Source organism: Pan troglodytes, chromosome 21 (assembly GCF_028858775.2).
Source record: "Pan troglodytes isolate AG18354 chromosome 21, NHGRI_mPanTro3-v2.0_pri, whole genome shotgun sequence".
NCBI classification, from domain to species: Eukaryota; Metazoa; Chordata; class Mammalia; order Primates; family Hominidae; genus Pan; species Pan troglodytes.
Window position 1 is genome coordinate 58,075,252 of NC_072419.2, and position 23,265 is coordinate 58,098,516.

General features: G+C 47.9%; 1 protein-coding gene across 6 annotated transcripts; it reads right to left on the minus strand.

Moving 5' to 3' along the window:
• Nucleotides 1–2,445: 2,445 nt before the first annotated feature.
• On the minus strand, nucleotides 2,446–22,658 carry SALL4 (spalt like transcription factor 4). Of its 6 annotated transcripts, none has more exons than XM_016938144.4 (4): nucleotides 22,395–22,658; nucleotides 11,464–12,483; nucleotides 8,994–9,274; nucleotides 2,446–4,814 (listed from the first exon to the last, which is right to left on the minus strand). In XM_016938144.4, the coding sequence occupies exons 1-4, from the start codon at nucleotides 22,522–22,524 to the stop codon at nucleotides 4,395–4,397; spliced, it is 1,851 nt and encodes a 616-aa protein (XP_016793633.1). In that variant the 5' UTR covers nucleotides 22,525–22,658; the 3' UTR covers nucleotides 2,446–4,394. The 6 variants fall into 6 exon arrangements, with proteins under 6 accessions (XP_016793633.1, XP_514728.4, XP_024207810.1 ...); XM_514728.9 differs by having other exon boundaries at nucleotides 10,153–12,483; XM_024352042.3 differs by lacking the exon at nucleotides 22,395–22,658 and adding an exon at nucleotides 21,612–21,725 and having other exon boundaries at nucleotides 10,153–12,483.
• Between the last annotated feature and the right edge of the window lie 607 nt (nucleotides 22,659–23,265).

Here is a 23,265-nt window from a genome sequence, read left to right on the forward strand (position 1 = left end):
GCTTCTACATCAGCATTTACTGCCTTACCTTGCTTTTTTTGTTTTGTTTTCTTTGAGACAGAGTTTCACTCTTTTTGCCCAGGCTGGAGTGCGATGGCACAATCTTGGTTCACCACAACCTCCACCTCCCAGGTTCAAGTGATTCTCCTGCCTCAGCCTCCCGAGTAGCTGGGATTACAAGCATGCACCTCCACGCCCAGCTACTTTTGTATTTTTAGTAGAAATGGATTTTTCTCCATGATTGTCAGGCTGGTCTCAAATTCCCAACCTCAGGTGTTCTGCCCCCCTCAGCCTCCCGAAGTGTGAGGATTACAGGTGTGAGCCACCACGCCCAGCTGCATTTTTATATTAGGAAGATGTCTTCTTGGGCCTGGTGCAGTGGCTCATGCCTGTAATCTCAGCACTTTGGGAGGCTGAGGCGGGTGGATCATCTGAGGTTGGAAGTTCGAGACCATCCTGACCAACATGGTGAAACTCCGTCTCTACTAAAAATACAAAAATTAACTGGGTGTGGTGGTGCGCACCTGTAATCCCAGCTACTCGGGAGGCTGAGGCAGGAGAATCACTTCAATGTGGGAGGCAGACGTTAAAAAATTAAGCAGTACTTAATTTTTTTTTTTTTTGAGACAGAGTCTTGCTCTGTCGCCTAGGCTGGAGTGCAGTGGCGTGATCTCGGTTCACTGCAATCTCTGCCTCCCAGATTCAAGTGATTCTCCTGACTCAGCCTCCTCAGTAGCTGGGATTACAGGCGCAATGCCACCATGGCCAGCTACTTTTTTGCATTTTAGTAGGGACGGGGTTTCACTGTGTTGCCCAGGCTGGTCTCGAACTCCTGAGCTCAGGTAATTTGTCCACTTTGGTCTCCCAAAGTGCTAGGATTACAGGCGTGAGCCACTGCGCCTGGCCTATAAACAAATTTAAACAGAGAAAAGGTACAGTAAAAATTAGTATTACAATCTTATGGGACCATGGTTGTATATGCGGTCTCTAACTCACAAAACAAAGTTATGGCCACACTATGCGGGCATAATCTACTTGCATAGGTACGATCACAATCTACCCTTTAGAACTGACTTCAAAGATTAAGGCCGAGAGGAATGGTGCACACATACACACACTACACACTGTATTATGGAAAACAGCACACACACACAAAGACGATGATAATCTTTTCCCCAGCTATCCCAGGCAGGAATTTACCCTGGAAGTGAACTCAAGTATAAGAAAAGAAATACCACAAAGGCAATCAAAAACAAAATAAAAAAGTTCACGGGGCCAGGCACAGTGGCTCATGCCTGTAATCCCAGCACTCTAGGAGGCCAAGGCCAGTGGATCATTTGAGGCCAACCTGGGGAACATGATGAGACCATCTCTGCAAAAAAAAAATTAGCTAAGAATGATGGTGTGTGCCTGCTACTCCACAGGCTGAGGTGGAAGGATCACTTGAGTCCAGGAGCTCAAGGCCAGTCAGCTGTGATCATGCCACTACACTGCAGCCTGAGTGATAGGGACGTTTATGGGTAAACACCAGCAGTGTTGTCAATAGATGACTAGACGTCATTGTTACGTAATTGCAGTTATTTTAAAAGGATTAGCTGGAATTGGGTTTTACCTTGGAAAGATGTCTGAAATATGTGAGGGGGAGAAAAAAGGCTGGGCAAGGTGGCTCACGCCTGTAATCCCAGCACTTTGGGAGGCCGAGGCGGATGGATCAGTTGAAGTCAGGAGTTCAAGACCAGCCTGGCCAACATGCTGAAACCTCATCTCTACTCAAAATACAAAAATTAGCCAGGTGTGGTGGTGGGCACCTGTAATCCCAAGTAAGGAGGCTGAGGCAGGAGAATCGCTTGAACCTGGGAGGCGGAGGATGCAGTAAGCCAAGATCGAGCCACTGCACTCCCTTGAGCCTGGGAGGTCAAGGCTGCAGTAAGCTGAGATCATACCATTGCACTCCAGCCTGGATGAAAGAGTGAGACCCTGTCTTAAAAAAAAGAAAAAAGGCCGGGTACGGTGGCTCACTCCTATAATCCCAGAACTTTGGGAGACCGAGGTGGGCGGGTCACCTGAGGTTGGGAGTTTGAGACCAGCCTGACCAACATAGTGAAACCCCGTCTCTGTTAAAAATACAAAATTAGCCGAGTGTGGTGGCGCATGCCTGTAATCCCAGCTACTCCGGAGGCCGAGGGAGGAGAATTGCTTGAACCTGGGAGGCGAAGGTCATAGTGAGCCGAGATCATGCCATTGCACTCCAGCCTAGGAAACAAGAGGGAAACTGTCAAAAAAAAAAAAAAAAAAAAAAAAAGTGAGGCAAGTATAGACACAGCCAGGTGTGCATCTTTTTGACTCTAGGAACAAGAGTGTCACAAGGCAGCTGGAAGTGATTGTCAAGTAAAGATTCTCAGGTATAGAGCAGAAAGTACCAGAAAAACTTATATACACCTGGGCGAGAAAAAAAAACATTCAAATTTTATTTTCCAACAGACAGACAGCATCAGCAGGTACAACTACAGGGGTTTCTCCGTAGATCATACATTCACAAGGCATTATTAGCTCAACAGTGAGAAAGCCACTGGTGTGTTTTCTGTAACAATATCCACTTCACAGTGTAAACAGGTACTATTATCGTGTTCACTTACAATTCCAGAAGGAAAGGCACAACTTGGCAAAAAAAAAAAAAAAAAAAAGAGGGGGGCGGAATCCTAAAGTCAGGTGCAACGATGAAGAGACAACACTTTGGCTAATCGTCTTGGATGCATATTTCCGTCAGGACCTTCCACATAGAGGGGAAAGACTTTTCTCCCAGAAATTAGAGTTTTTTTCTTTCTTTCTTGTTAAACCTTTCTTGTTAAACCAAGAGCAATGTTTCGTTTGCTCAATATCACATTTACAAAGGAAACTACAAAAAAAAAAAGGCATCACAAAATCATCTTGAACGTTCACCTCTTCCCACCAATACATCAACTCTTAGGTTTTAGACAGGGCCTGGGAATACTTCAGCGGTCTTAAAATAGGAAAATAGACACTATGGCTACAAAAAATAAAAAATAAATGAGGTAGATAAATTAAAGCTTTCACACCCAGGACGTGCCTGTTCTAACTTCGTAGCCTTCATGAAATATTCAGCAAGAAAAGAAAACAAAACAAAAAATCTTCATAATTACTTGGCATAAGTCGCACCAAGGAAATTCAACAAAAGCAATCAGTATGTGAACCTGTGATGGGAAACACGCCCTTCCACGAGTTTCTTCTCGAGCATGAAAACCCAGTTCTTCAATAGAGTAGGCACTGGCAAACTAAGTCACCTGAGATTCCCCGCTCAGGTGCCCACCTCTTCTGGGGTTTGGGAAGAGGAAGGCATCCAAGAGGTGTGGGGAAAACATTGGCACTCTCGGGGCTCCAACTGAACTGTATTTAAATAAGCAGCAACACACACATTGACTCCCTAAGGACTAACGTAAGTCCATTTGAGGGCCTCCTACTTAAGGTTCTAAGGTTGAAGCAGTTTTATAATTCTACAACCCTAGTTTTTTGTTGTTCCTTTTTTAAGTACATTCAAAAAAAAACAAATAATAAGATGGGGACAGGGTTGGGGCATATAAAACAGGTCCCTAAAGAGATGACAGACCTTGTCCTTTTACCCGTGTCCAGTTACCAGTAAGTAGACAGTACCCCTCTCCCCTCAATGAGGCTGTGTAGTTGTCTTTTCCACTGTTGTTCAGTAAGTTCCAACGATTCTACCTTGAAATAGGTAACAGTCTTTGGAAAAAGTCATTCTAGGTTGTACAAAGGTTCTATGTATACGTCTGTTACAAGTAACAAAGCTACTTTGCAAGACCCGCTTCTTTCCAAAATTAGAAAAAAAAAAAAAAAAGTGCCAGGCGTGGTAGCTCACGCCTGTAATCCCAGCACTTTGGGAGGCCAAGGCGGGTGGATCACGAGGTCAGGAGTTCGAGACCAGCCTGACCAACATGGTGAAACCCAGTCTCTACTCAAAATACAAAATAAGCTGGGCGTGGTGGCACCTGCCTGTAATCCCAGCTACTCTGGAGGCTAAGGCAGGAGAATCACTTGAACCCAGAATGGGGAGGTTGCAGTGAGCCGAGATCATGCCACTGCGCTCCAGCCTGGGTGATAGAGCGAGACTCCATCTCAAAAAAAAAAAAAGAGTCTGTATTTGTTTTGGTATGCATTTTATTTTTTCAACTTTTTGCAAAGCAGCATAGCAACAATCGTGATTGTAGGACTTGCCTGAGGTTGTGGTCACAACCATCGTAGTAAACATCATTTGCATATCAGTAAGAAAAAGAAAACAGGAGGAGATGAGTTCTTACAAAACAAAGCAGATTCTAGAGATTTCACTGTGTCTGCATTGCTCCTTCCACGCAAGTTCTCCCTTAGCTGACCGCAATCTTGTTTTCTTCCAGGAAGTGAGGAAACTGGTGTTTGGGAACGCCGTCAGTAGCACTTGGTTTTTCCACATCTGCACTGATACCCGACTGGGAGCCATCCATCTTGGAGACAGTTGCGTTATTCACAACGGAGGTGGCCCCCAAGGAAACCGGGAGGGTAGGAACCCCCCCACTCTGGATCACAGAGATCTCATTGGTCTTCACGGCCAGACCGCCATTGAGCATGCTGGTGTACTGGTTCCACACAACAGGGTCCACATTCACTGAAGGGGCCAGGATTTCCTTGGGAAAGATTTCTGAGACTCTTTTTCCGTCCGTACCTAACAGAGCCATGGTGTTCTCGATGGCCAACTTCCTTCCACGACGGGCTGAGTTATTGTTCGCCCCGTGTGTCATGTAGTGAACCTATGGGAACAGGACAGAAAGGTTTTTACCAAAATAGAGATATGAAGCTCACTGGCAAGCCAAGAATCAATCTGCATATGGATTTCATTCTACCCAGTGTTTTAACATATAGATGATCCTTGACTTACAGTGGCGTTATGCCCGGATAAACTCATTGAAAGTAGAAAATATTCTTAGTCTAAAATGCATTTAATACCCCTGACCAGCCAAACATCATAGCTCAGTTTAGCCTACCTCAAACACACTCAGAACATTTGCATTAGCTTACAGTTAGGCAAAATCATCTAACGCAAAGCCTATTTTATTTTATACATGAGCACTGAAATAGCTCATGTAGGCCAGGCACAGTGGCTCACGCCTGTAATCCCAGCACTTTGGGAGGCTGAGGTGGGCAGATCACTTGAGGTCAGGAGTTCAAGACCAGCCCGGCCAACATGGTGAAACCCTGTCTACTAAAAATACAAAAAGTAGCCAGGCATGGTGGCACATGCCTGTAATCCCAGCTGCTCGGGAGGCTGAGGCACGAGAATCGCTTGAACCTGGGAGGCGGAGGTTGCAGTGAGCCAAGATCATGCCACTGCACTCCAGCCTAGGTGACAAAGCAAGACTCCATCTCAAAAAAAAAATAAAAAATAAAAAATTAGCTCATAGCTCATGTGATTGAATACTGTACTGAAAGTGAGAAACAGAATAGTTGTATGGGTACTCAAAGTCTGATCTCTACTGAATGCCTATCAGTTTTGTATCATTGTAAATCAAACCATCTTAAGTCAGGGACTGTCTGCACTTTATATTTAGAAAATCAGATTTCTTATATCACCTAACAAACATTCCTCCCCAGAGCAACCAAGATGGGGCTTATAGTCTCCAACTGTCTCTGCTCCACCAGTCATGGGTGTACCTATGTGAAAACCTACTATATCCTGGGCATTGATCCAAGTGCGAGGGTTAACATTTTTTTTTGAGTTCTTTTTTTTTTTGAGACGGAGTCTCGCTCTGTCGCCCAGGCTGGAGTGCGGTGGCGCAATCTCGGCTCACTGCAACCTCTGCCTCCCGGGTTCAAGAGATTCTCCTGCCTCAGCCTCCTGAATAGCTGGGACTACAGGCACGCGCCACCATGCCCGGCTAATTTTTGTATTTTTAGTAGAGACGGGGTTTCACCATGTTGGCCAGGATGGTCTCGATCTCGTGACCTCGGGGTCCGCCTGCCTCAGCCTCCCAAAGTGCTGGAATTACAGGTGTGAGCCACCACGTCCGGCCTTTTTTTTGAGTCTTAATCTGTCACCCAGGCTACAGTGCAGTGGCACAGCACACTGCAGCCTCAACCTCCAAGGCTCAAGCAACCCACCCACCTCAGCTTCCTGAGTACCTGGTACTACAGGTGCACACCACCATGCACAGCTAATTGTTTTTTTTTTTTTTTTTTTTTTTTTTTTTTTGAGACAGAGTCTCGCTCTGTCGCCCAGGCTGGAGTACGGTGGAATGATCTTGGCTCAATGCAAGCTCCACCTCCCGGGTTCACACCATTCTTCTGCCTCAGCCTCCCGAGTAGCTGGGACTACAGGCGCCCGCCACCTCGCCCGGCTAATTTTTTCTATTTTGTTTTTAGTAGAGACAGGGTTTCATCGTGTTAGCCAGGATGGTCAGGATCTCCTGACCTTGTGATCCGCCCACCTCAGCCTTCCAAAGTGCTGGGATTACAGGCGTGAGCCACCGCACCTGGCCGGCTAATTTATTTTTATTTGTAGAGACTGGATCTCCTTATGTTGCTCAAGCTGGTCTTGAACTCCTGGCCTCAAGCAATCCTCCCACCTTGTCCTCCCAAAGTGCTGGGATTACAGGCATGAGCCACTGCACCCAGCCTAGAGTTAACATTTTTAAAATGCACAAACCTACGCAGGTAATAAAACTGTAGAGTGCACAACATGCACACCTGAGTACAAGTAAAATGGGAAAATCTGAATGTTGATTGTAACAATGTCAATATCTTGATTATGCTACAATGTTGATACTACCGTTTTGCAAAGTGCTACCAATGGGGAAAACTGGGCAAAGCATTCAAGGATGTCTCTGTATTACTTTTCAAAAGTCCAGTGAAAATCTATACTTATTTAAGTAAAAATTTCAGTTAAAAACAATTTGTGGGCAGGGCACAGTGGCTCACGCCTATAATCCCATTACTTTGGGAGGCTGAGGCAGGCAGATCACCTGAGGTCAGGAGTTTGAGACGAGCCTGGCCAACATGGTGAAACCCCACCTCTACTAAAAATACAAACATTAGCCGGGTATGGTGGCACACGCCTAAAGTCCCAGCTACTCAGGAGGCTGAGGCAGGAGAATCGCTTGAACCCAGGAGGCGGAGGTTGCAGTGAGTCAAGATTGTGCCACTGCACTCCAGCCTGGGCAACAAGAGCAAAACTGTCTCAGAAACAAACAAACAAACAAAACAAACCAAAACAAAACAAATTTTGGGGCAGGACGCAGTGGCTCACACCTACAATCCAGGACTTTGGGAGGTCAGAGCAGGTGGATCACCTGAGGTCCGGAGTTCGAGATCAGCGTGGCCAACATCGTGAAACCTCGACTCTACTAAAAATATACAAAAATTAGCCGGGCATGATGGCGGGCGCCTGTTAATTCCAGCCACTCAAGAGGCTGAGGCAGGAGAATTGCTTGAACCCGGGAGGCGGAGGTTGCAATGAGCCGAGATTGCACCGTTGCACTCCAGCCTGGGGGATAGAGCAAAACGACCATTCCCTGATGCAGCTGACATCTAAATATAGAGAACATCAATGTCTCTAATAATTGCTACAGAGAAAAATGTATCTGGCTGGGAAAGCTACAGAAGGCCATGGTGGGAATAGGATGCTATTTAATCTAAGGTGGTAGGCAAGGCTTCTGCTGAAGAAGGGACCTTACTAGCACCTGGCTGCTTTCTTTAATTATTTTTCCTGTCTGGCTTTCAAGTTTTGAAATCCTTTTCAGCTTCTTTTTTTTTTTTATTTATATGAATTTAATTTTTGTAGAGATGGCATCTTGCTATGTTGCCCAGGCTGGTCTTCAACTCCTGGGGTCAAGTGATCCTCGCACCACCACCTCCCAAAGTGCTGAGAGTACAGGCATGAGCCACTGCGTCCGGCCCTTTTCAGCTTCTTAAGAGTTTAAAACTCTTAAGAGACAGGGTCTTACTCTCTTGCCCAGGCTGGAGTGCAGTGGTGTGATCACAGCTCACAGAAGCCTCGACCTCCCAGGTTCAAGCGATCCTCCCACTTCAGCCTCCCAAGTAGCTGGGCCTACAAGCGCATGCCACCACGCCCATCTAATTTTTATTTTTATTTTGTAGTGACAGGGTCTCCTTATGTTACCCAGGCTGGTCTCAAACTCCTGGGCTCAAGCAATCCACCTGCCTTGGCCTCTCAAAGTACTCAGATTATGGGTGTTGAGCCACTGCACCCAGGTAGTATTTCTAATTTTTAAAATTAAAATGTAAACATTTTAATTTTTTTTAAGAGACAAGGTCTCACTTTGTTTTCTAAGCTGGAGTGCAGTGGCATGATCACAGATCACTGCAGCCTTGATCTCTCAGGCTCAAGTGGTCCTCCCACTTCAGCCTCCCAATTGGCGGGGACCCAAGCATGCAACACCATGCCCAACTAATTTGTGTGTGTGTGTGTGTAAAGACGTTGTCTCCCTATGTTGCCAGGCTGGTCTCAAACTCCTGGACTCAGCTGGGTGCAGTGGCTCATGCCTGTAATCCCAGCACTTTGGGAGGCCGAGGCAGGCGGATCACGAGATCAGGAGATCGAGACCATCCTGGCTAACGCGGTGAAACCCCACCTCTACTAAAAATACAAAAAAATTAGCCGGCCATGGTGACGGACGCCTATAGTCCCAGCTACTCGGGAGGCTGAGGCAGGAGAATGGCATGAACCCGGGAGGAGGAGCTTGCAGTGAGCTTGAGCTTGAGATCGCGCCACTGCACTCCAGTCTGGGCGACAGAGTGAGAGTCCGTCTCAAAAAAAAAAAAAATAAATAAACAAACTCCTGGACTCAAGCAATCCTCCCACCTCGGCCTCCCAAAGGAGGAATGGAAGGATGGAAGAACTCATCACGGCTTGTGCCAATAAGAAGACACTTGGCGCCTAGCCCCCATCCTGCTGAAAGCCCACACAAACCCACCTTTAAGTTGCCTTTGGTGGTAAAAGCTCGCCCACAAATGTTGCACACAAAAGGCTTCTCTCCAGTGTGAGTCCGCTCGTGGATCTGAAGAGCGCTAGCAGACGAGAAGTTCTTCCCACACCGTGTGCAGCCATGTTGCTTGGCCTGTCGGCGTGGCTGGGCTGCTAACAAAGGGGTCATCCCTGGGGACAATGTCGAGGGTCCCACAAATGTGCCAGGAACTTCAACCTTGACATAGGTCGGCTGGGCTCGGATAAACGTGGAAGGGAGACTGCTCCGACCTAGTACACAGAGGGGAAAAATGCCAGACCTTTATCATCCAACCTTCATTCTTTCTCTTCAAAGCAAAAGAGATCTTTAAAAATAACTGCCTGCTAGTTTGAGAGTCTGGAGCTGGCTTTGTAAGTAATTAACACCTTCCTTTGAATTGTTTATCTGCACAAAGAATAAAGCTTCAAATGCTTGGGAAAAGGTATCACTTTGGGTTTTTTTTTTTTAAAGGCATGGGCAACATATAAACACATATGTAATTTAAGTTCAAATTTCTGCATAAGAAACTACCTTTAAAGCGTATGCCCAGACACCATCTTTCTTTGATTCTTTGATACAGCTTTTCCCTTATTTTACCATTAATGACATCAACAAACCTCTCAATAGATATGTGCATTTAAAATGGGTTCATCTTTCCCTGCTTCAAGAGTGGCTCATTTGTGAACATTACATTAGGCAGTGGGGCCTCAGAGTCAGGGAACCACGGCTTATTTCAGTGGTCAAAAAGCAGTGGCCACTTCCTCAAACATACTCTTAAGACACCCATATACAGAATCATAGTGTGGAGAAACAAAAAGAAAAAAACTATAACAAAATAGAACGACTACCCACCCCTATGTCCCAAGGGGCTCAAAGACAAAAATAAAAACCAACAAAAAAGGTATGCTGTCCATACCCATTTTGCATTAACCACCATAAATTAAAAGCATGTTCATTACTAGGATAGAGGCAGTTACTATTGCCCTCTACCCAGAAGTATAGAAAAGCTAATTGCCCTATAGAAGGGGCTGCTTCAAGTCATACTCTCCGTTTGTAAAGTTCAACCCAGGCTCCTTTTTGATGACCTTGAGCCCAAAATGGACATAAGTTAAATCCAAAGCTCTATCACCTTCCATCTCAGTGCGGCTGTTCTCGGAGCTCTCTGCTTTGCTCCCAGCATCGGGAGACTTTGACTTGATGCTTTCGGCTTGACTATTGGCCGGGGAGAGTGCCTGGAAGGATGTGGTTTCCAGGATGTCTGGGCTTCGGCTCTGATACTCCTGGTCTCCCATCAGCGAGGATGAGTCGTTGGTCAAGCCATCGCTCTCCACGGAACCGTTTTCTCTGCTGCCCTGGCGCTGCAGGTTAAAAGGGGCAGGACCCACTTTCCCTGGGGCATCTAAGGAAGCCATCATGGCAAACCCTAGCGTGGGTGATGCCGAGTGGATGCTGGGAAGAGGCGTGGGGACCTTGGAGGAGCTGCTGGGAGCCTCCTGGGAGCTGACTTCCTCTACATCGATGCTTTCGATGACATCATCATGGCAGATAGCGCCGGTGCTGCCGTTCTCACCCACGGTCATTGGCTCAGAACCCGTAAAGTCACAGGGATTCTCTGGCAGGGGCGTGTTGGGAATCTGACCGCCCATGTGCATCCGAATATGTTGCTGCAGCATCACGGCATTAGTGAACTTCTTCTGGCAGATGGGGCACGAATGCTGCGTCTTAATGGACGTGTTGGTTCGGTGAACCCCAAGGTGTGTCTTCAGGTTACCTTTGGTAGAAAAGGCTCGGCCACAGATCTTACACTGGAACGGTCTCTCCCCGGTGTGGGTGCGATAATGCATCTTGAGGGAGCTCTGACAGCTTAAGACTCGGTGGCAAATGAGACATTCGTTGGGATCAGTGGTGGCCTTGTCAATGTTCTCCACCAGCTGCTGCAATTTCAGGGTCTCTGACCCTGGCTCAGGGGTCCCACTCCCTTGGAAGCCACCAGCCCTTGGGGAATTATGGTTTGGTCCCACCCCAGGGAGTGTGGGTCCACCCTCACTTTCTGGAGAAGGCCCAGGCTGCAGGTCACCGGGCAAGGAGCCACCCGTGAGGTCCTTGGGATTAGTCCCCGAAGAAAGATTCTGAGGTAGCCCTACAGAGGTGGTTACAAGGACAGGTTTGCTGTCTAAAGAAAGACTCGGTTCATCTATGGGGTCAGGTACAGAGAGTGCATAGGGGATGCCATTGCCGGCCGCCACTTTGTCCTGGAACTCGGCAAACAGCTGGGGGTTTGCCTTCACCTGGGGATGTCGGTGAAAGTGCACCTTGAGGTTGCCCTTGGTGGTGAAGCGATGACCACAGACAGAGCACACGAAGGGTCTCTCTCCAGTGTGGGAGCGGAGGTGGATCTGCAAGGAGCTATCAGTCCCAAAAACCTTGCTACAGTACTTACACTTGTGCTTGTAGAGGGCCGCCTCGTCTTTGGGTTTGACATCCACCGCGGAGATGTTCGGTGGCTTCCCCTTCCCTTTCTTGGATGTGTCTAGCGCCACAGTGGAGAAAGGGCTCTGGAAGAGCACCGAGCCCGGGGCCTGAGGAAGCAAAGCGCTCGGGAGGCGGGACATGACGTTCGGGAGCACCCGGGTCCCATCCGGCTTCAGAGCGAAGGGTGCCAGCCCTGGGGACAGGGAGCTGGTGGCAGAAGGGATGTTGGCGTGAGGTAGCTTGGCTTGTTTCAAGGCATCCAGAGACAGACCTTGACTTCCAGCTTTCTGGCTGAGCAAAGCCACAGCTGCAGAAACCTGCTGAGACATGTGGCTGCCCAAGGTCTTCAGAGTGTCGGCCCCTGCCCCGCTTGAGTGGAGGGCGTGGGAGGCCCACATGTTCACCTGGATGCGGATCTGCTCGGTGAGCTGGATCTGCTGTAGCTGCTGCTGCTGCAGACACAAGATCTGCTCGAGGACCCACGGGATGCTGTTGGCACCAGGCACGGGGGCAGGGAGTGCATCCGCGCTCCGCTGATTCACCGCCACCTTGGTGCCCCGTAGTGCCTGCAAGGTCACGTTAGTGTTGGCCACTTTGCCTTTGGCTAAATAGCTTATGTCCTGGGGGGTGGGTGGCAGGGCTGTCTCTGTCTTTAGGTACACCACAGACTCCGCATCCGGCTTCTCCTTCATGTCCTCTGAGCTGCCGCCATTCTCCCTGTGACCGTCCTTACTGCCGGGACTGGCGGGCTGGTGGCTCAGTACAGCTCCGGAGAAGTCTTCTGAAGGCACAGGCCCCTCGCTGTCATTCATGATGAGGACAGGTGGATTTTTAGTGCAATTTTTCTTATGTTCCAGGAACTCAGAGATGCTGAAGAACTCCGCACAGCATTTCTCACAGACGTGCGTCTCCTCCCGACGAAGCCGCTTTACTGTGGCTTCATCCTCACTCGCCACCTCGTCATTCCCTGGGTGGTTCACTGGAGCACCTGTAACAAGACAGAAAAAGCTAAGGACTCTGCCCAAGTAAAAGATGTGTGGGGAGCCGGGCACCGTCGCTCACATCTATAATCCCAGCACTTTGGGAGGCTGAGGTGGGCAGATCACCTGAGGTTGGGAATTCAAGACCAGTCTGGCCAACATGGTGAGACCCTGTCTCTACTAAAAACACAAAAATTAGCTGGGCATGGTGGTGGGCTTCTGTGGTCCCAGCTACTCGGGAGGCTGAGGCTCAAGAATTGCTTGAACCCAGGAGGCAGAGGTTGCAGTGAGCTGAGATCCCGCCATTGCACTCCAGCCTGAGCGACAGAGCGAGACTCCATCTCAAAAAAAAAAAAAAAGGCTGATCCCTGAATTTCTTTTGTAACTGGGGCTTATTTACTTTAGGGTTAGTGCCAGCCTACACATTGCAACTCCGAACTTGGGACTGTGTTTTAGCCAGATGCTGGGGTCCTTCACATGACGCCTGGAAGTCTCTCGAAGCTACTTCATTGTTCTCACCTCCCCGCTGTCCTCTCAGGTATACCCCATCATCAAGATATCAATGGAGCTTGGGGCCACAGGACAAAGACAGGCATATCTCAGACCCAGCAGCTGAGCCTATAAATCTAAACCACACAAGACATTCACACAAGCATACAATGATCTAGGTTTTCTTGTTTTTTCAGAAATGTTCACAGCAGCAAAGAAGTAAATTTTGGCCCACCCACCCATAGTGTGAGAAATATGCAGAATTTCTGTGTATGCCACAGAAATTAAGTGAAAGAAACGGGTTGCGCAACAATATGTACAACATGACCATTTTGCTTAAAACAAAACCTGTGTTTGAAATGTACAAATGTGGCTGGGTGCAGTGGCTCGCACCAGTCATCCCAGCACTTTGAGGCCACTTTTGAGAGGCCGGGAGTTTGAAACCAGCAACACAGTGAGACCCCGTCTCTACAAAAAAAATAAGAAGATAAAAATAGCTGAGCATGGCAGCGTCCATGTATAGTTCAAGCAACTCCGGAGGCTGAGGCAGGAGAACCGCTTGAGCCTGGGAAGTCAAGCCACTCCAGCCTGGGTGACAGAGTGAGACCCTGTCTGGAAAAAAAAAAGTACAAATTCACAAGGAAAAGGCCAGGAAGGGCTGGAGTGCAGTGGCCCAATCTTGGCTCACTGTAACCTCCGCCTCCTGGATTCAAGCTATTCTCATGCCTCAGTCTCCCGAGTAGCTGGCTAATTTTTGTATTTTTAGTAGAGATGGGGTTTCACCATGTTGGCCAGGCTGGTCTCGAACTCCTGGGTGCAAGTGATCCGTCTGCCTCAGCCTCCCAAAGTGCTCGGATTACAGGCATGAGCCACCGTGCCCGGCCAAAGCCACGGACTTTTGACAGCACAGTCCACCCACGGGTTTCCAGGAGGGGCTGATCTTGAAGCATGGCCTTAACAAACTGATTTAATCTTTACTTATTTCAGACTGGGTCACAATATGAAGTCTTGCAAGGTATGTGTAGGCTGGGGGTGGGTCAGGGGAAGAGACAACAGCCATGGGCAGGTCTGGCCTGCCAGAGTTAAGAAAGCTAGCCAGGGCCAACCTAGCCTTGCCTATCAATAACAGGTAGTTATTGATAGGCAAGTCCGCACACCCCTAAGAAAGCCTACTGGGCACGTGTAATCGCGAGATGACAACCTCGTGATTAGATGATTAGGTAGATGCCTGGATTTACTGATTCAACCAGGACTGCTGAGAACAATGCCTTACAATAAAACAATGTAATGCCTCTCGTTCCACAATACTTACCTCCTACTGCGTGCAAAGCAGGGGTTGGGGACCCAATGGTGAAAAGATGAGCCCCATTATCTTCCTATAATTCAGATTTTGTACCCGCAGATGCCCATACTGTAATCATTCAATCCTATTAAATATCAGCTCCATTAAAGGCTGGGCGTGATGGCTCACACCTGTGATCCCAGCACTTTGGGAGGCCGAGAGTTCGAAACCAGCCTGACCAATATGGTGAAACTCCATCTCTACTAAAACTATAAACTTAGCCCAGCGTGGTGGCGCATGCCTAATCCCAGCTACTCAGGAGGCTGAGGCAGGAGAATCACTTGAACCCAGGAGGCGGAGGTTGCAGTGAGCTGAGATTGTGCCATTGTACTCCAGCGTGGGCAACAAAAGCGAAACTCCATCTCAAAAAATAAATAAATAAATAATGAAAAAATAAAGATGTGAAAAACAGAGACTCTGAGAAATAATGTCACTCGTGCAACATAACAAAAGTTATTGACAGATAACTTTTGAGCACTTACTTTGTATGTGCCAGGTATGATTCTAAACAATTTGTTATATTAACAACTCTGAAATAGAAACTATTACCCTATTTGACAGAAGGGGAAACTGAGGCACAGAGGACGTGAACTTGCCCAAGCTAACGTGTTAAGTAAACTGCAGAGCCAGTATTAAACCCCAGACATGCAGTTCCCACACCCTCTATTGGAACCCTTCATTTGTACCCCTCTGATCATGTTTCTTCTGTAAAGATTGCAACTTTCTTTCCTCTCACAGAGACGTTAAGATGGGACAGGAAAGCCTGGGAGGTTGCCTTGGTTAGGAAGGGGTGGGAGTCGACCACCCATTCCTGTCTTATTTCTAGGACTTCCAGAAGTTGCTCTGAAAGTGTTAAGATGCAGTGCGATGCTGCTACTTCCAGGTAGAGTTCCAGTAGCAGGTACCAGCACAAACTCTCCTTTCTTAAGGCCCCAATACTGCTGCGAATCTGCCTCATTTCAGTGATCCAGATAAAAATGTTCGGCCAGGCACGGTGGCTCACAAGGTCAGGAGATCAAGACCATCCTGGCTAACATGGTGAAACTCCGTCTCTACTAACAATACAAAAAATTAGCCGAGCGCGGTGGTGGGCGCCTGTAGTCCCAGCTACTGGGGAGGCTGAGGCAGGAGAATGGCGTGAACCCGGGAGGCGGAGGTTGCAGTGAGCCGAGACAGTGCCACTGCACTCCAGCCTGGGCGACAGAGCGAGACTCCGTGTCAAAAAAACAAAAACAAAAACAGATAAAAATGTTCGTCAATTCCCAGAACCCTGGCAACTATTTATCTGGGAACCACCAACTCTCAGATAAACAGTATCTATCTGTATGATTTTCCAAGACTGGAAACCAGCACTAGTGGGAGTGCTAGGTGGCACAATCTTTCTAGAAAAGCAATTTTGACAATTATGTGTCAAGAATGTTAAGAAGTGAAACTTTTTAAAACAGTTTCTCTTGTTAGGGAAGGAAATACACACTGCTGGTACGAGTGTATAGACAGATACAGCTCTTTCGGCGAGTCATCTGGCAACATCTTCATTTTAGTACAATTTTCCTTTGACCCAGCAATTCCTGCTTTAGGAATTTCCTCAATGTACTTGCAGCATTTCTCATGTTAACAAACACCAACAAAATGGATGCACCTTGGTCCATCAGTAAGATTTTGGTTAAATAAATTAGGGTGCAGAAAAGGCGAACGCTTTATAGCCTCCAGAAATAAAGAAGACCAAGGCTGGGCACAGTGGCTCACACCTGTAATCCCAGCACTTTGGGAGGCCGAGGTGGGTGGATCACCTGGGTTCAGGAGTTTGAGACCAGCCTGGCCAACATGGTGAAACTCTGTCTCTACTAAAAATAGAAAAATTAGCCAGGCGTGATGGTGTGCGCATCGCTGGAATCCCAGCTACTCGGGAGGCTCAGGTGGGAGAATTGCTTGAACCCAGGAGGTGGAGGTTGCAGTGAGCCGAGATTGCGCCACTGCACTCCAGCCTGGGCAACAGAACAAGACTGTCTCAAAAAAAAAAAAAAAAAAGAAAGAAAGAAAGAAAGAAAAGAAAAAAAAAAAACAAAACAAAACCTCAATAAAGCCCATGCAAAAACATTAACCACTCCATACTACTTTTTAGAGGCCAAAGCTAACCACCACCAACCTCTCCAAGCAAGAACAAAAACATACTTCATACTCTTACACCTTAAGGCAAGCTTGTCCAACCCAGGCCCAGGCCAGCTTTGAATTCAGCCCAACACAAATTCATAAACTTTCTTAAAATGTGAGATAGTTTTACAATTTATTTTAAGCTCATCAGCTATCATTAGTGTCCATGTCTTTTATGTGTGGCCCAAGATAATTCTTCTTCCAATGTGGACCAGGGAAGCCAAAAGATTAGACACCCTTGCCTTAGGTCACTTATCTTCATAGCCACATAATCAAACAAGCTCCTTTGTTTCCATTTTGCAGATGTGGAAAACAGGCTCAGAACTAAATAGCTCAAGATGACATACTGCTTGCTAGTCACAATACAGAGGTGACTTAAATACTATTTAACAGCACTAAAATTAGTGGCCCAATTCATAATGGTTTCTTCTAGAGCAGAGTTTCTCCCCTCTATGGGAGAAACTTTTTCATTTTGCCCCTCTATGGAGGCTTTTAAGTTATTTTTCCCTACTAGCTCCCCCCTTATGAAGTTCTAATATCACAAACATATTATATACATTTATCTCCTTTGGAAGGCCACAGACCACTGTAATATCAATAAAACGTTTTCATCCCATTGGTGAAAATATCACTTGATTGAAAATGCATGTTCTATTTAACACAGGCATTTTTAAACAGGGGGTCTATGAAATTAGATAAGAAAAAAATAACTAATTTTCACTAAGCTGAACTAAAATTCAACATTTCGTTCAATGATGAATATAAGCAACATACCACACTGGTATTAATAGAACTTGTGACTTTGTCATCAGTGGAGACCACAGATATTTTCATATAGTGTTACAAGTTGTTATGACTTGGAAATTCTTGTTATCTGACAGGCTACTAGATCTTGTTATTTATTGTATTAATAAAGTAGCTGATATTACTAAGTTAAAAATGTTTTCATTTTTGATGACTGTATTTCAATGCAATTTATTTCCTTGGTCATCTATGTATTTTATACACTATGTTGAGAAGGGATCTATGGCACAAAAAAGGTTAAGCTCCCTCCCCTAGAAGGATCCAGCAGTTCCCAGAGTGATTTACAGCCTGAATACCAGCTTGCCTTTGCTGTATACACAAGCTTGCCTCTTCTGCAGCCTCCACCAGCAACATCCCACTTGACTCTTAAAACAGCAGCAGCTCTGTTTGCTTGTGCAGTAAAAAGTGCTTCTACATCCAGGCCACCACTGGTAAATACCGCAACTGTATTTGCCAAGGAGTAAGAAGATTCTGTTATGAACAATTGCTGGGCATGCTTAAGTTAACCGAAAAGGAAAAAAAAGCAAAGTTCAGAGGGATTACACAGCAACTAGTTCTTCCATTTCTCCACCCCACCCCCACCCCGAATTTTAGGAATGTTATCTTGCAGCATCTAGTTATCCAATAAGTTGGAAGAATGCAGTAAACCCAGCAGGGGTCTTAGATTCAATCACTGCCAAATGGATAGAAAATACTCTTACTATTGTATAGGAAGAAAGTTCATCTACTGGTGGCCAATCAAATTCTGGAGACACTGAAATGCTTAAAAAGTAAAACCTGTATATCTTGATAAAAGCATTATGACTCAAGCTTATCTTTTTTTCATTCCTACATTTAAAGAACGACAATGAGTAGATTATCTAAAGCACACAACATCTTCTACCCTCCCCCAACCCCAGGATAATTGCTTACCAAAAAACAAAAGGAAATTATGTGCCTTCTTAAGTATTTAACCAGTTGAAAGAAAACTGCCTCTTTAGCAGCTTAATTTTAGCAGTCAAAAAGCCTTCAACTCAATTCATAGACGGCAAATAAGACTTTAAGTTTCCACCTAATTAAGATCTAAAAAAGACAAAGTTTCAAACAGCCTTGAACCAAAATTCGGGGATGCAGCTGGAGAGGAAAAAAAGAGTAAATGGCTCAAAGAAAGTTTCACAGGCGCTAAGGCGTGTGACCTCTCTTTGCTTCCAAGGTTAGGGAAGTGTCCCACTCGTCCCCAACTAGAGATCAGGCAAGTTTGCAAACTCCATGAGGGCAGGGGTTTTTGTCGCCTGTCTCCAGAGCCCCCCTGAGCAAATCCTGACACAGACATAAAATTTGTTGGGGCGGGGGTGGGGGGGGATTGTGGTGACTGGCGATGCAATTCTTATCTGGATTTAGTGGCTTTTAACAATGTTTAGACATTTTAAAAAATAGTCAAAAATACTGTAGGCTAAAGGTGATGAGGAAGGGACAACTTCTGGAACTCTTTTCGCCATCAATTTTTCCAGGGTAGTACAACCCAGAGAAGCCGACCAAACTCCAACATTGTTTTATTTCTGGGACCTCTTCATCTAAACCGTGTGAAGGCACATCCCAACATTTAAGATGGCAGAGGAGAGGCCACCAAACCCAACCAGCCAAGCACCAATCACGGCTCCCTGGTCGAAGATGCCAAAAAGAACATCTCATCACATCACCAACTGACCTAAGGCTATTTTTTAAAAACCAATAAAAACAAAACAAAACAAAACAAAAAAAAAAAACAGTTCCTTGGGCTCTGGGGCGAGGCAGGACAAGACACCATGCGCCATCAAGCAGGGCAAGACACCACGGGCAAAGCCATTTCAAACAGGTGCTGCAATTTAAAATGAGTAAAAACATGACTATCACTTTTGGTCTTTAATATCTTGAATTAAAGATAGCGCACTCGAGTCCCCAGCCTGGTGTCTGGCAGGCAGCACACTGCCGTTTCTGCTAGATTGCCTCAACTGGCAGCTCAACACCATCTTGACACAATAAACACGAATAAAAACATTTTGGTATTTTGAACAAAATTAAGACTGATCACATTCCCAATTCATAGTAGCCCTTCTATAGTTGAAATTATCTAAACAGGGCATTTTATCACTGCTATATAGAGGAGGAACCCAAAAACTCAGAAAAAACAAAAAAACAGAAAACCCCACCAAGCTGGCTTCAAGGTTACACAGCTGAAGTCACACAGCCACAGTGGAACGCGGATCCCATTCTAAAACCTGACTTCCCAGGCATCAACCTAACACTTCACATTTTAAAAAAGGAAATGCTAACTGCCTTCTCCCTCCCAAGATGGTTCCCCAACCCACAGCCCAGGAGGAAGCTCACTAACAGCAGCACGAATGACAAAGTATCATTTGCTTCTGCACTGCACATTTTTATTCAACAAAAGGAGCTGTTTGGCAAATTGTAGCTTCTCTCCCTATGGGAAACCCACATGAAGTCTAACGTAGAAAGTTGACCTGAAACGTTAACTAACGTCAAAATCCTTCTAAGCCAGCGTAGGTCATTTTGGTGAGTAATTGGAAATAGGAAGTTATTCGAAACTTGGGAATCCTAATCGTTGATGTTTGTAATCCAGTTTAGCACAAAGGGCATTTGAAACTCTTTTGAGAAAATGCTAATTTTTCCTGTATGTAGTGTTAGCCCTGCGACCACCTGCAGATTTTTTGATCTGCTAATTGATCGCCAGACGTCATTTTCCTCCCTCAAAAACTGCATTCTCGAATGGCTTTGCAAAATAAGACCAGCTCAATCTGCATTCTAAAAAATTATGTGAGACATATACATACATCTAAGTTAGATACGTATGTCTACATTATATACCTAACACATATAATTTTAGGCAGCTCAAATGCAAACAACCCAAACGCAGCCATTAAAAACGCACTGCTTGGGAAAACAACCTTCTCTCCCAAGGAGGCAATTGGAGGCTCTGCAAACACATTCTAGCCGCCAGGAGTTATTACCAAGATTCCAGATTTGGCAAAGAACAGCGGGCACAGACGGCGATCAAGCAGGCGACCGGCACGAATCCCCTAGGGTACCCATCCTTGGCCCAGCCCAGCACTCTCCATTCACCCCCACAACCCGTCCCACCCACCAGGTGTGAGCCAGTACCTGCGAAGGGACCCCGCCTCCCAGCAAAGGGCTAGGCTTCAAGCTGGGCCTCCAGGGGGCGCCCGCGCGCAAGCCGGGTGGGCCGTCCGCGACAACCCCGGTGATCAATAGCCAACTCCCCTCCCTCCCAAATCGCAGTGGCAGCGCACGGCCAGGCCTGAGGTTTTAGCTCAGCTCAGGTTGACTCTGATTCCAAACTCCAACCATCGTTAATTTCAGAAGCCCTCTCGTAACAAGCTTCCCTCCCGAAAGGTGCCAAACACCACCAAAAGCCCCACGTGTGTGCGCCCACCCAAAATGAAGGGGGAAGGGGAGGTCAGCGTAGGACCAGGGGAGGGGTCAGAGCCAGGAGCTCGCCCCTCCTCTCCGGAGGAAGCAGGCGGGCTGAGGGTTAACCCTTTTGTTCCAGGTGGGCCAGGCCACGAAGCCTTCACGCTCCCCTCAACCCCCACCCCACCCCGCCCCCAACCAAGGCACAAAGAGAGTCCCTCCAGGCGCCTGGGACCTCGGATGCGCGCTGCGCTGACCACCCGGCGCCCCGAAAACGCCCAGCCATCCCCTCCGTCAAGCCGATCCTTTTAATTTGCCCTGGAAAAATGTTAAACGGGGAATTCTATTGACGTATTATAAACTTGGGAAATGTATTACATTCAGTCTCCGACAAAAAGGCGGGGATACGGAAGCCAAAAAGTGGCGACCGTCTTCTCGGGAAACCCCGGGTATCAGAGATGGTCTCTGAGAGTCCTCCGGGGTTGCCGAGCACACCCGTCTGCTGCAGGGAAATTAGAAAGCAGGCGGGGAGCGGAGCGACGAACAAGGCCGGAGAGGAGGCTACAAATCCCCCCTCCCCCCACGCGCACGCTAAAAACTTATCAGGCGACAATTTGGCGGGCCGGGATGGAGACGAGATAGTGGAAAACCGCCTCGCTCCTAAAACCTCCGCGGTGAAGTGATGAAGTGGGAACAGAGTTGGCCCCGCCGTTCCTGGCGCGGCTGGGGTCCCGAACTCCCCTCGATCCGGGAAACGCTGGCCGCGGAAGCGTGGGCCAGGTCAGCCGCGGGAGTTCGCTCTGGCCCCCCACCTCTCCCCTTTCACACCCGAGCGCAAATGTGGAAAGCCGAGCGCTCCAGAAAAGCCACGCAAAACGGGAGGCCGGTGCACCCCAGTGGGGCCGCCGCGCGCCCGCCACCCCGGCCACTGGGGGCTCGCACCCTCGGGCTTGCCGCGGTTATTTTTAGGAAGTCGGAAATCAAAGATGGCTGGAGGTCAGGCCCCGAAAGGTTAGGGCGAAGATCGGCAGGCGGCGCAGCCCGGGCAGAAAAGGCGAAATCCAGAAAAGAAAAAAATTTTAAAGGGAAACATTGAGCCCTCCTCCCCCACCTCTCTGGGCCCTCCAATCCCCTGCGCAGCGCGGGTGGCCCGCACCCCAGCTCCTGAGGGTGGGGAGAGGTCGCGCCCCCTCCCCCCACTTGGCCCGGGAGGGGCGCGTGCAACAGATCGTCCTCCTCCGGGGGGTCTTCCAGGGGTGCGCCCCTCCAGCCTCCAAGAAAAGCCCCAAGGGGCTGGTGGAGAGGGTGGGGATCCCCCGGGGTTCTTTCTTTTGAGAGCGACGCGAGGGAGGGGGACCTAAGTTACAAGGCGGGGGTAACACCAGTGAGGGGAGTGGAACCAATTAAGTGAGGGGCAGAGGACAAGGAGAAGGGAACCTTTCGGGAGCGAGAACAGAGGAGCGAGTGGGGGTCAATTTTACAATTAGGGGAGAAAGCTGGGGGTGAAACTTACACAAGAGGGGAGAAGAGGAAAAAAGTGTGAAATGTGCAAAAGGCGGGGTGGTGGGGAGGGGAGGAGACCTCTCCTCCCGGACACTGAGCCCCCAAATCTCGGCTCCTGAATTTGCGCTGGACGCCGCCCGCTCCCCGAAGCCTGCGCCCTCGAGGATCCCGCGTACGTCCGGGAAGCTCCCCTCCCCGGGCGGGCGCCCCAGCCCCACTCACCCAGCTCCCCCGCCGCGGGCGCCGCTGGGGCCGCATCTGCAAACTCCGGGGTCTGCTGCTGCGGCTGCTGCTCGCCCTGGTCCTCCTCCGAGTTGATGTGCTGGGGTTTCGCCTGCTTGCGCCTCGACATGGTGCGAGCATCGGGGCGCCGGGAGAGCCGCAGTTATTTGCCCTCTCCGCCACAAATTCCTGGAGTTGGGAAATTTACCCCCCTTCGGCCGGAACGCGCATGTCCCAGTAATTATTATTATCAATAATGCATTGCGATTTATCATGAGCCCTGACAGCTGATTGGCCTGGGTCCAAGACCTCAGAGATCATTTAAATAAGCCCTCATTGATCAGGGAGGGGTGAGGCATTCTGGGCTTTGTAGTCCGGGCCTACTTGTGACAAAGGCGTGTTCATCAGGGGAGCGCAGCTAATTAGCATCCGGGCTCAGATTGGCTGGGGCGGGGATGAAATCAGAGGGGGACCCATCCTTGCTCCAACTATCTCAGTCCTTGGAGAGGAAAAGAAAATGGGGAGAAATGCGTACTTATTAAAAAGTAGGAGCTTACGTAGAAGTTTTGGAACGGCTGTATTTGGTAGTTACTTGCTCCAAAGATTACTTTGTAAGGTTGATGTCCTCCAGCCGAGAAGGGAGATCTCTTCACAGTGGAATATTTTGGCTCAGTTTTCACATCTACACGCACACACATTCCCCCAAACCTGAGATGTGACCCGTGTCCCCTCCCATCTTTTTGATTAAAAATGTTTAAGTTGAGTCTCGAGATAACTGAAGAATGATGAATGGTGGTGTTTTCAGCCCTCCCACCCATCTCAACTCTTAAAGTGAGCTCGGAACTTCCAAAATTTCAGACACCCCACCACC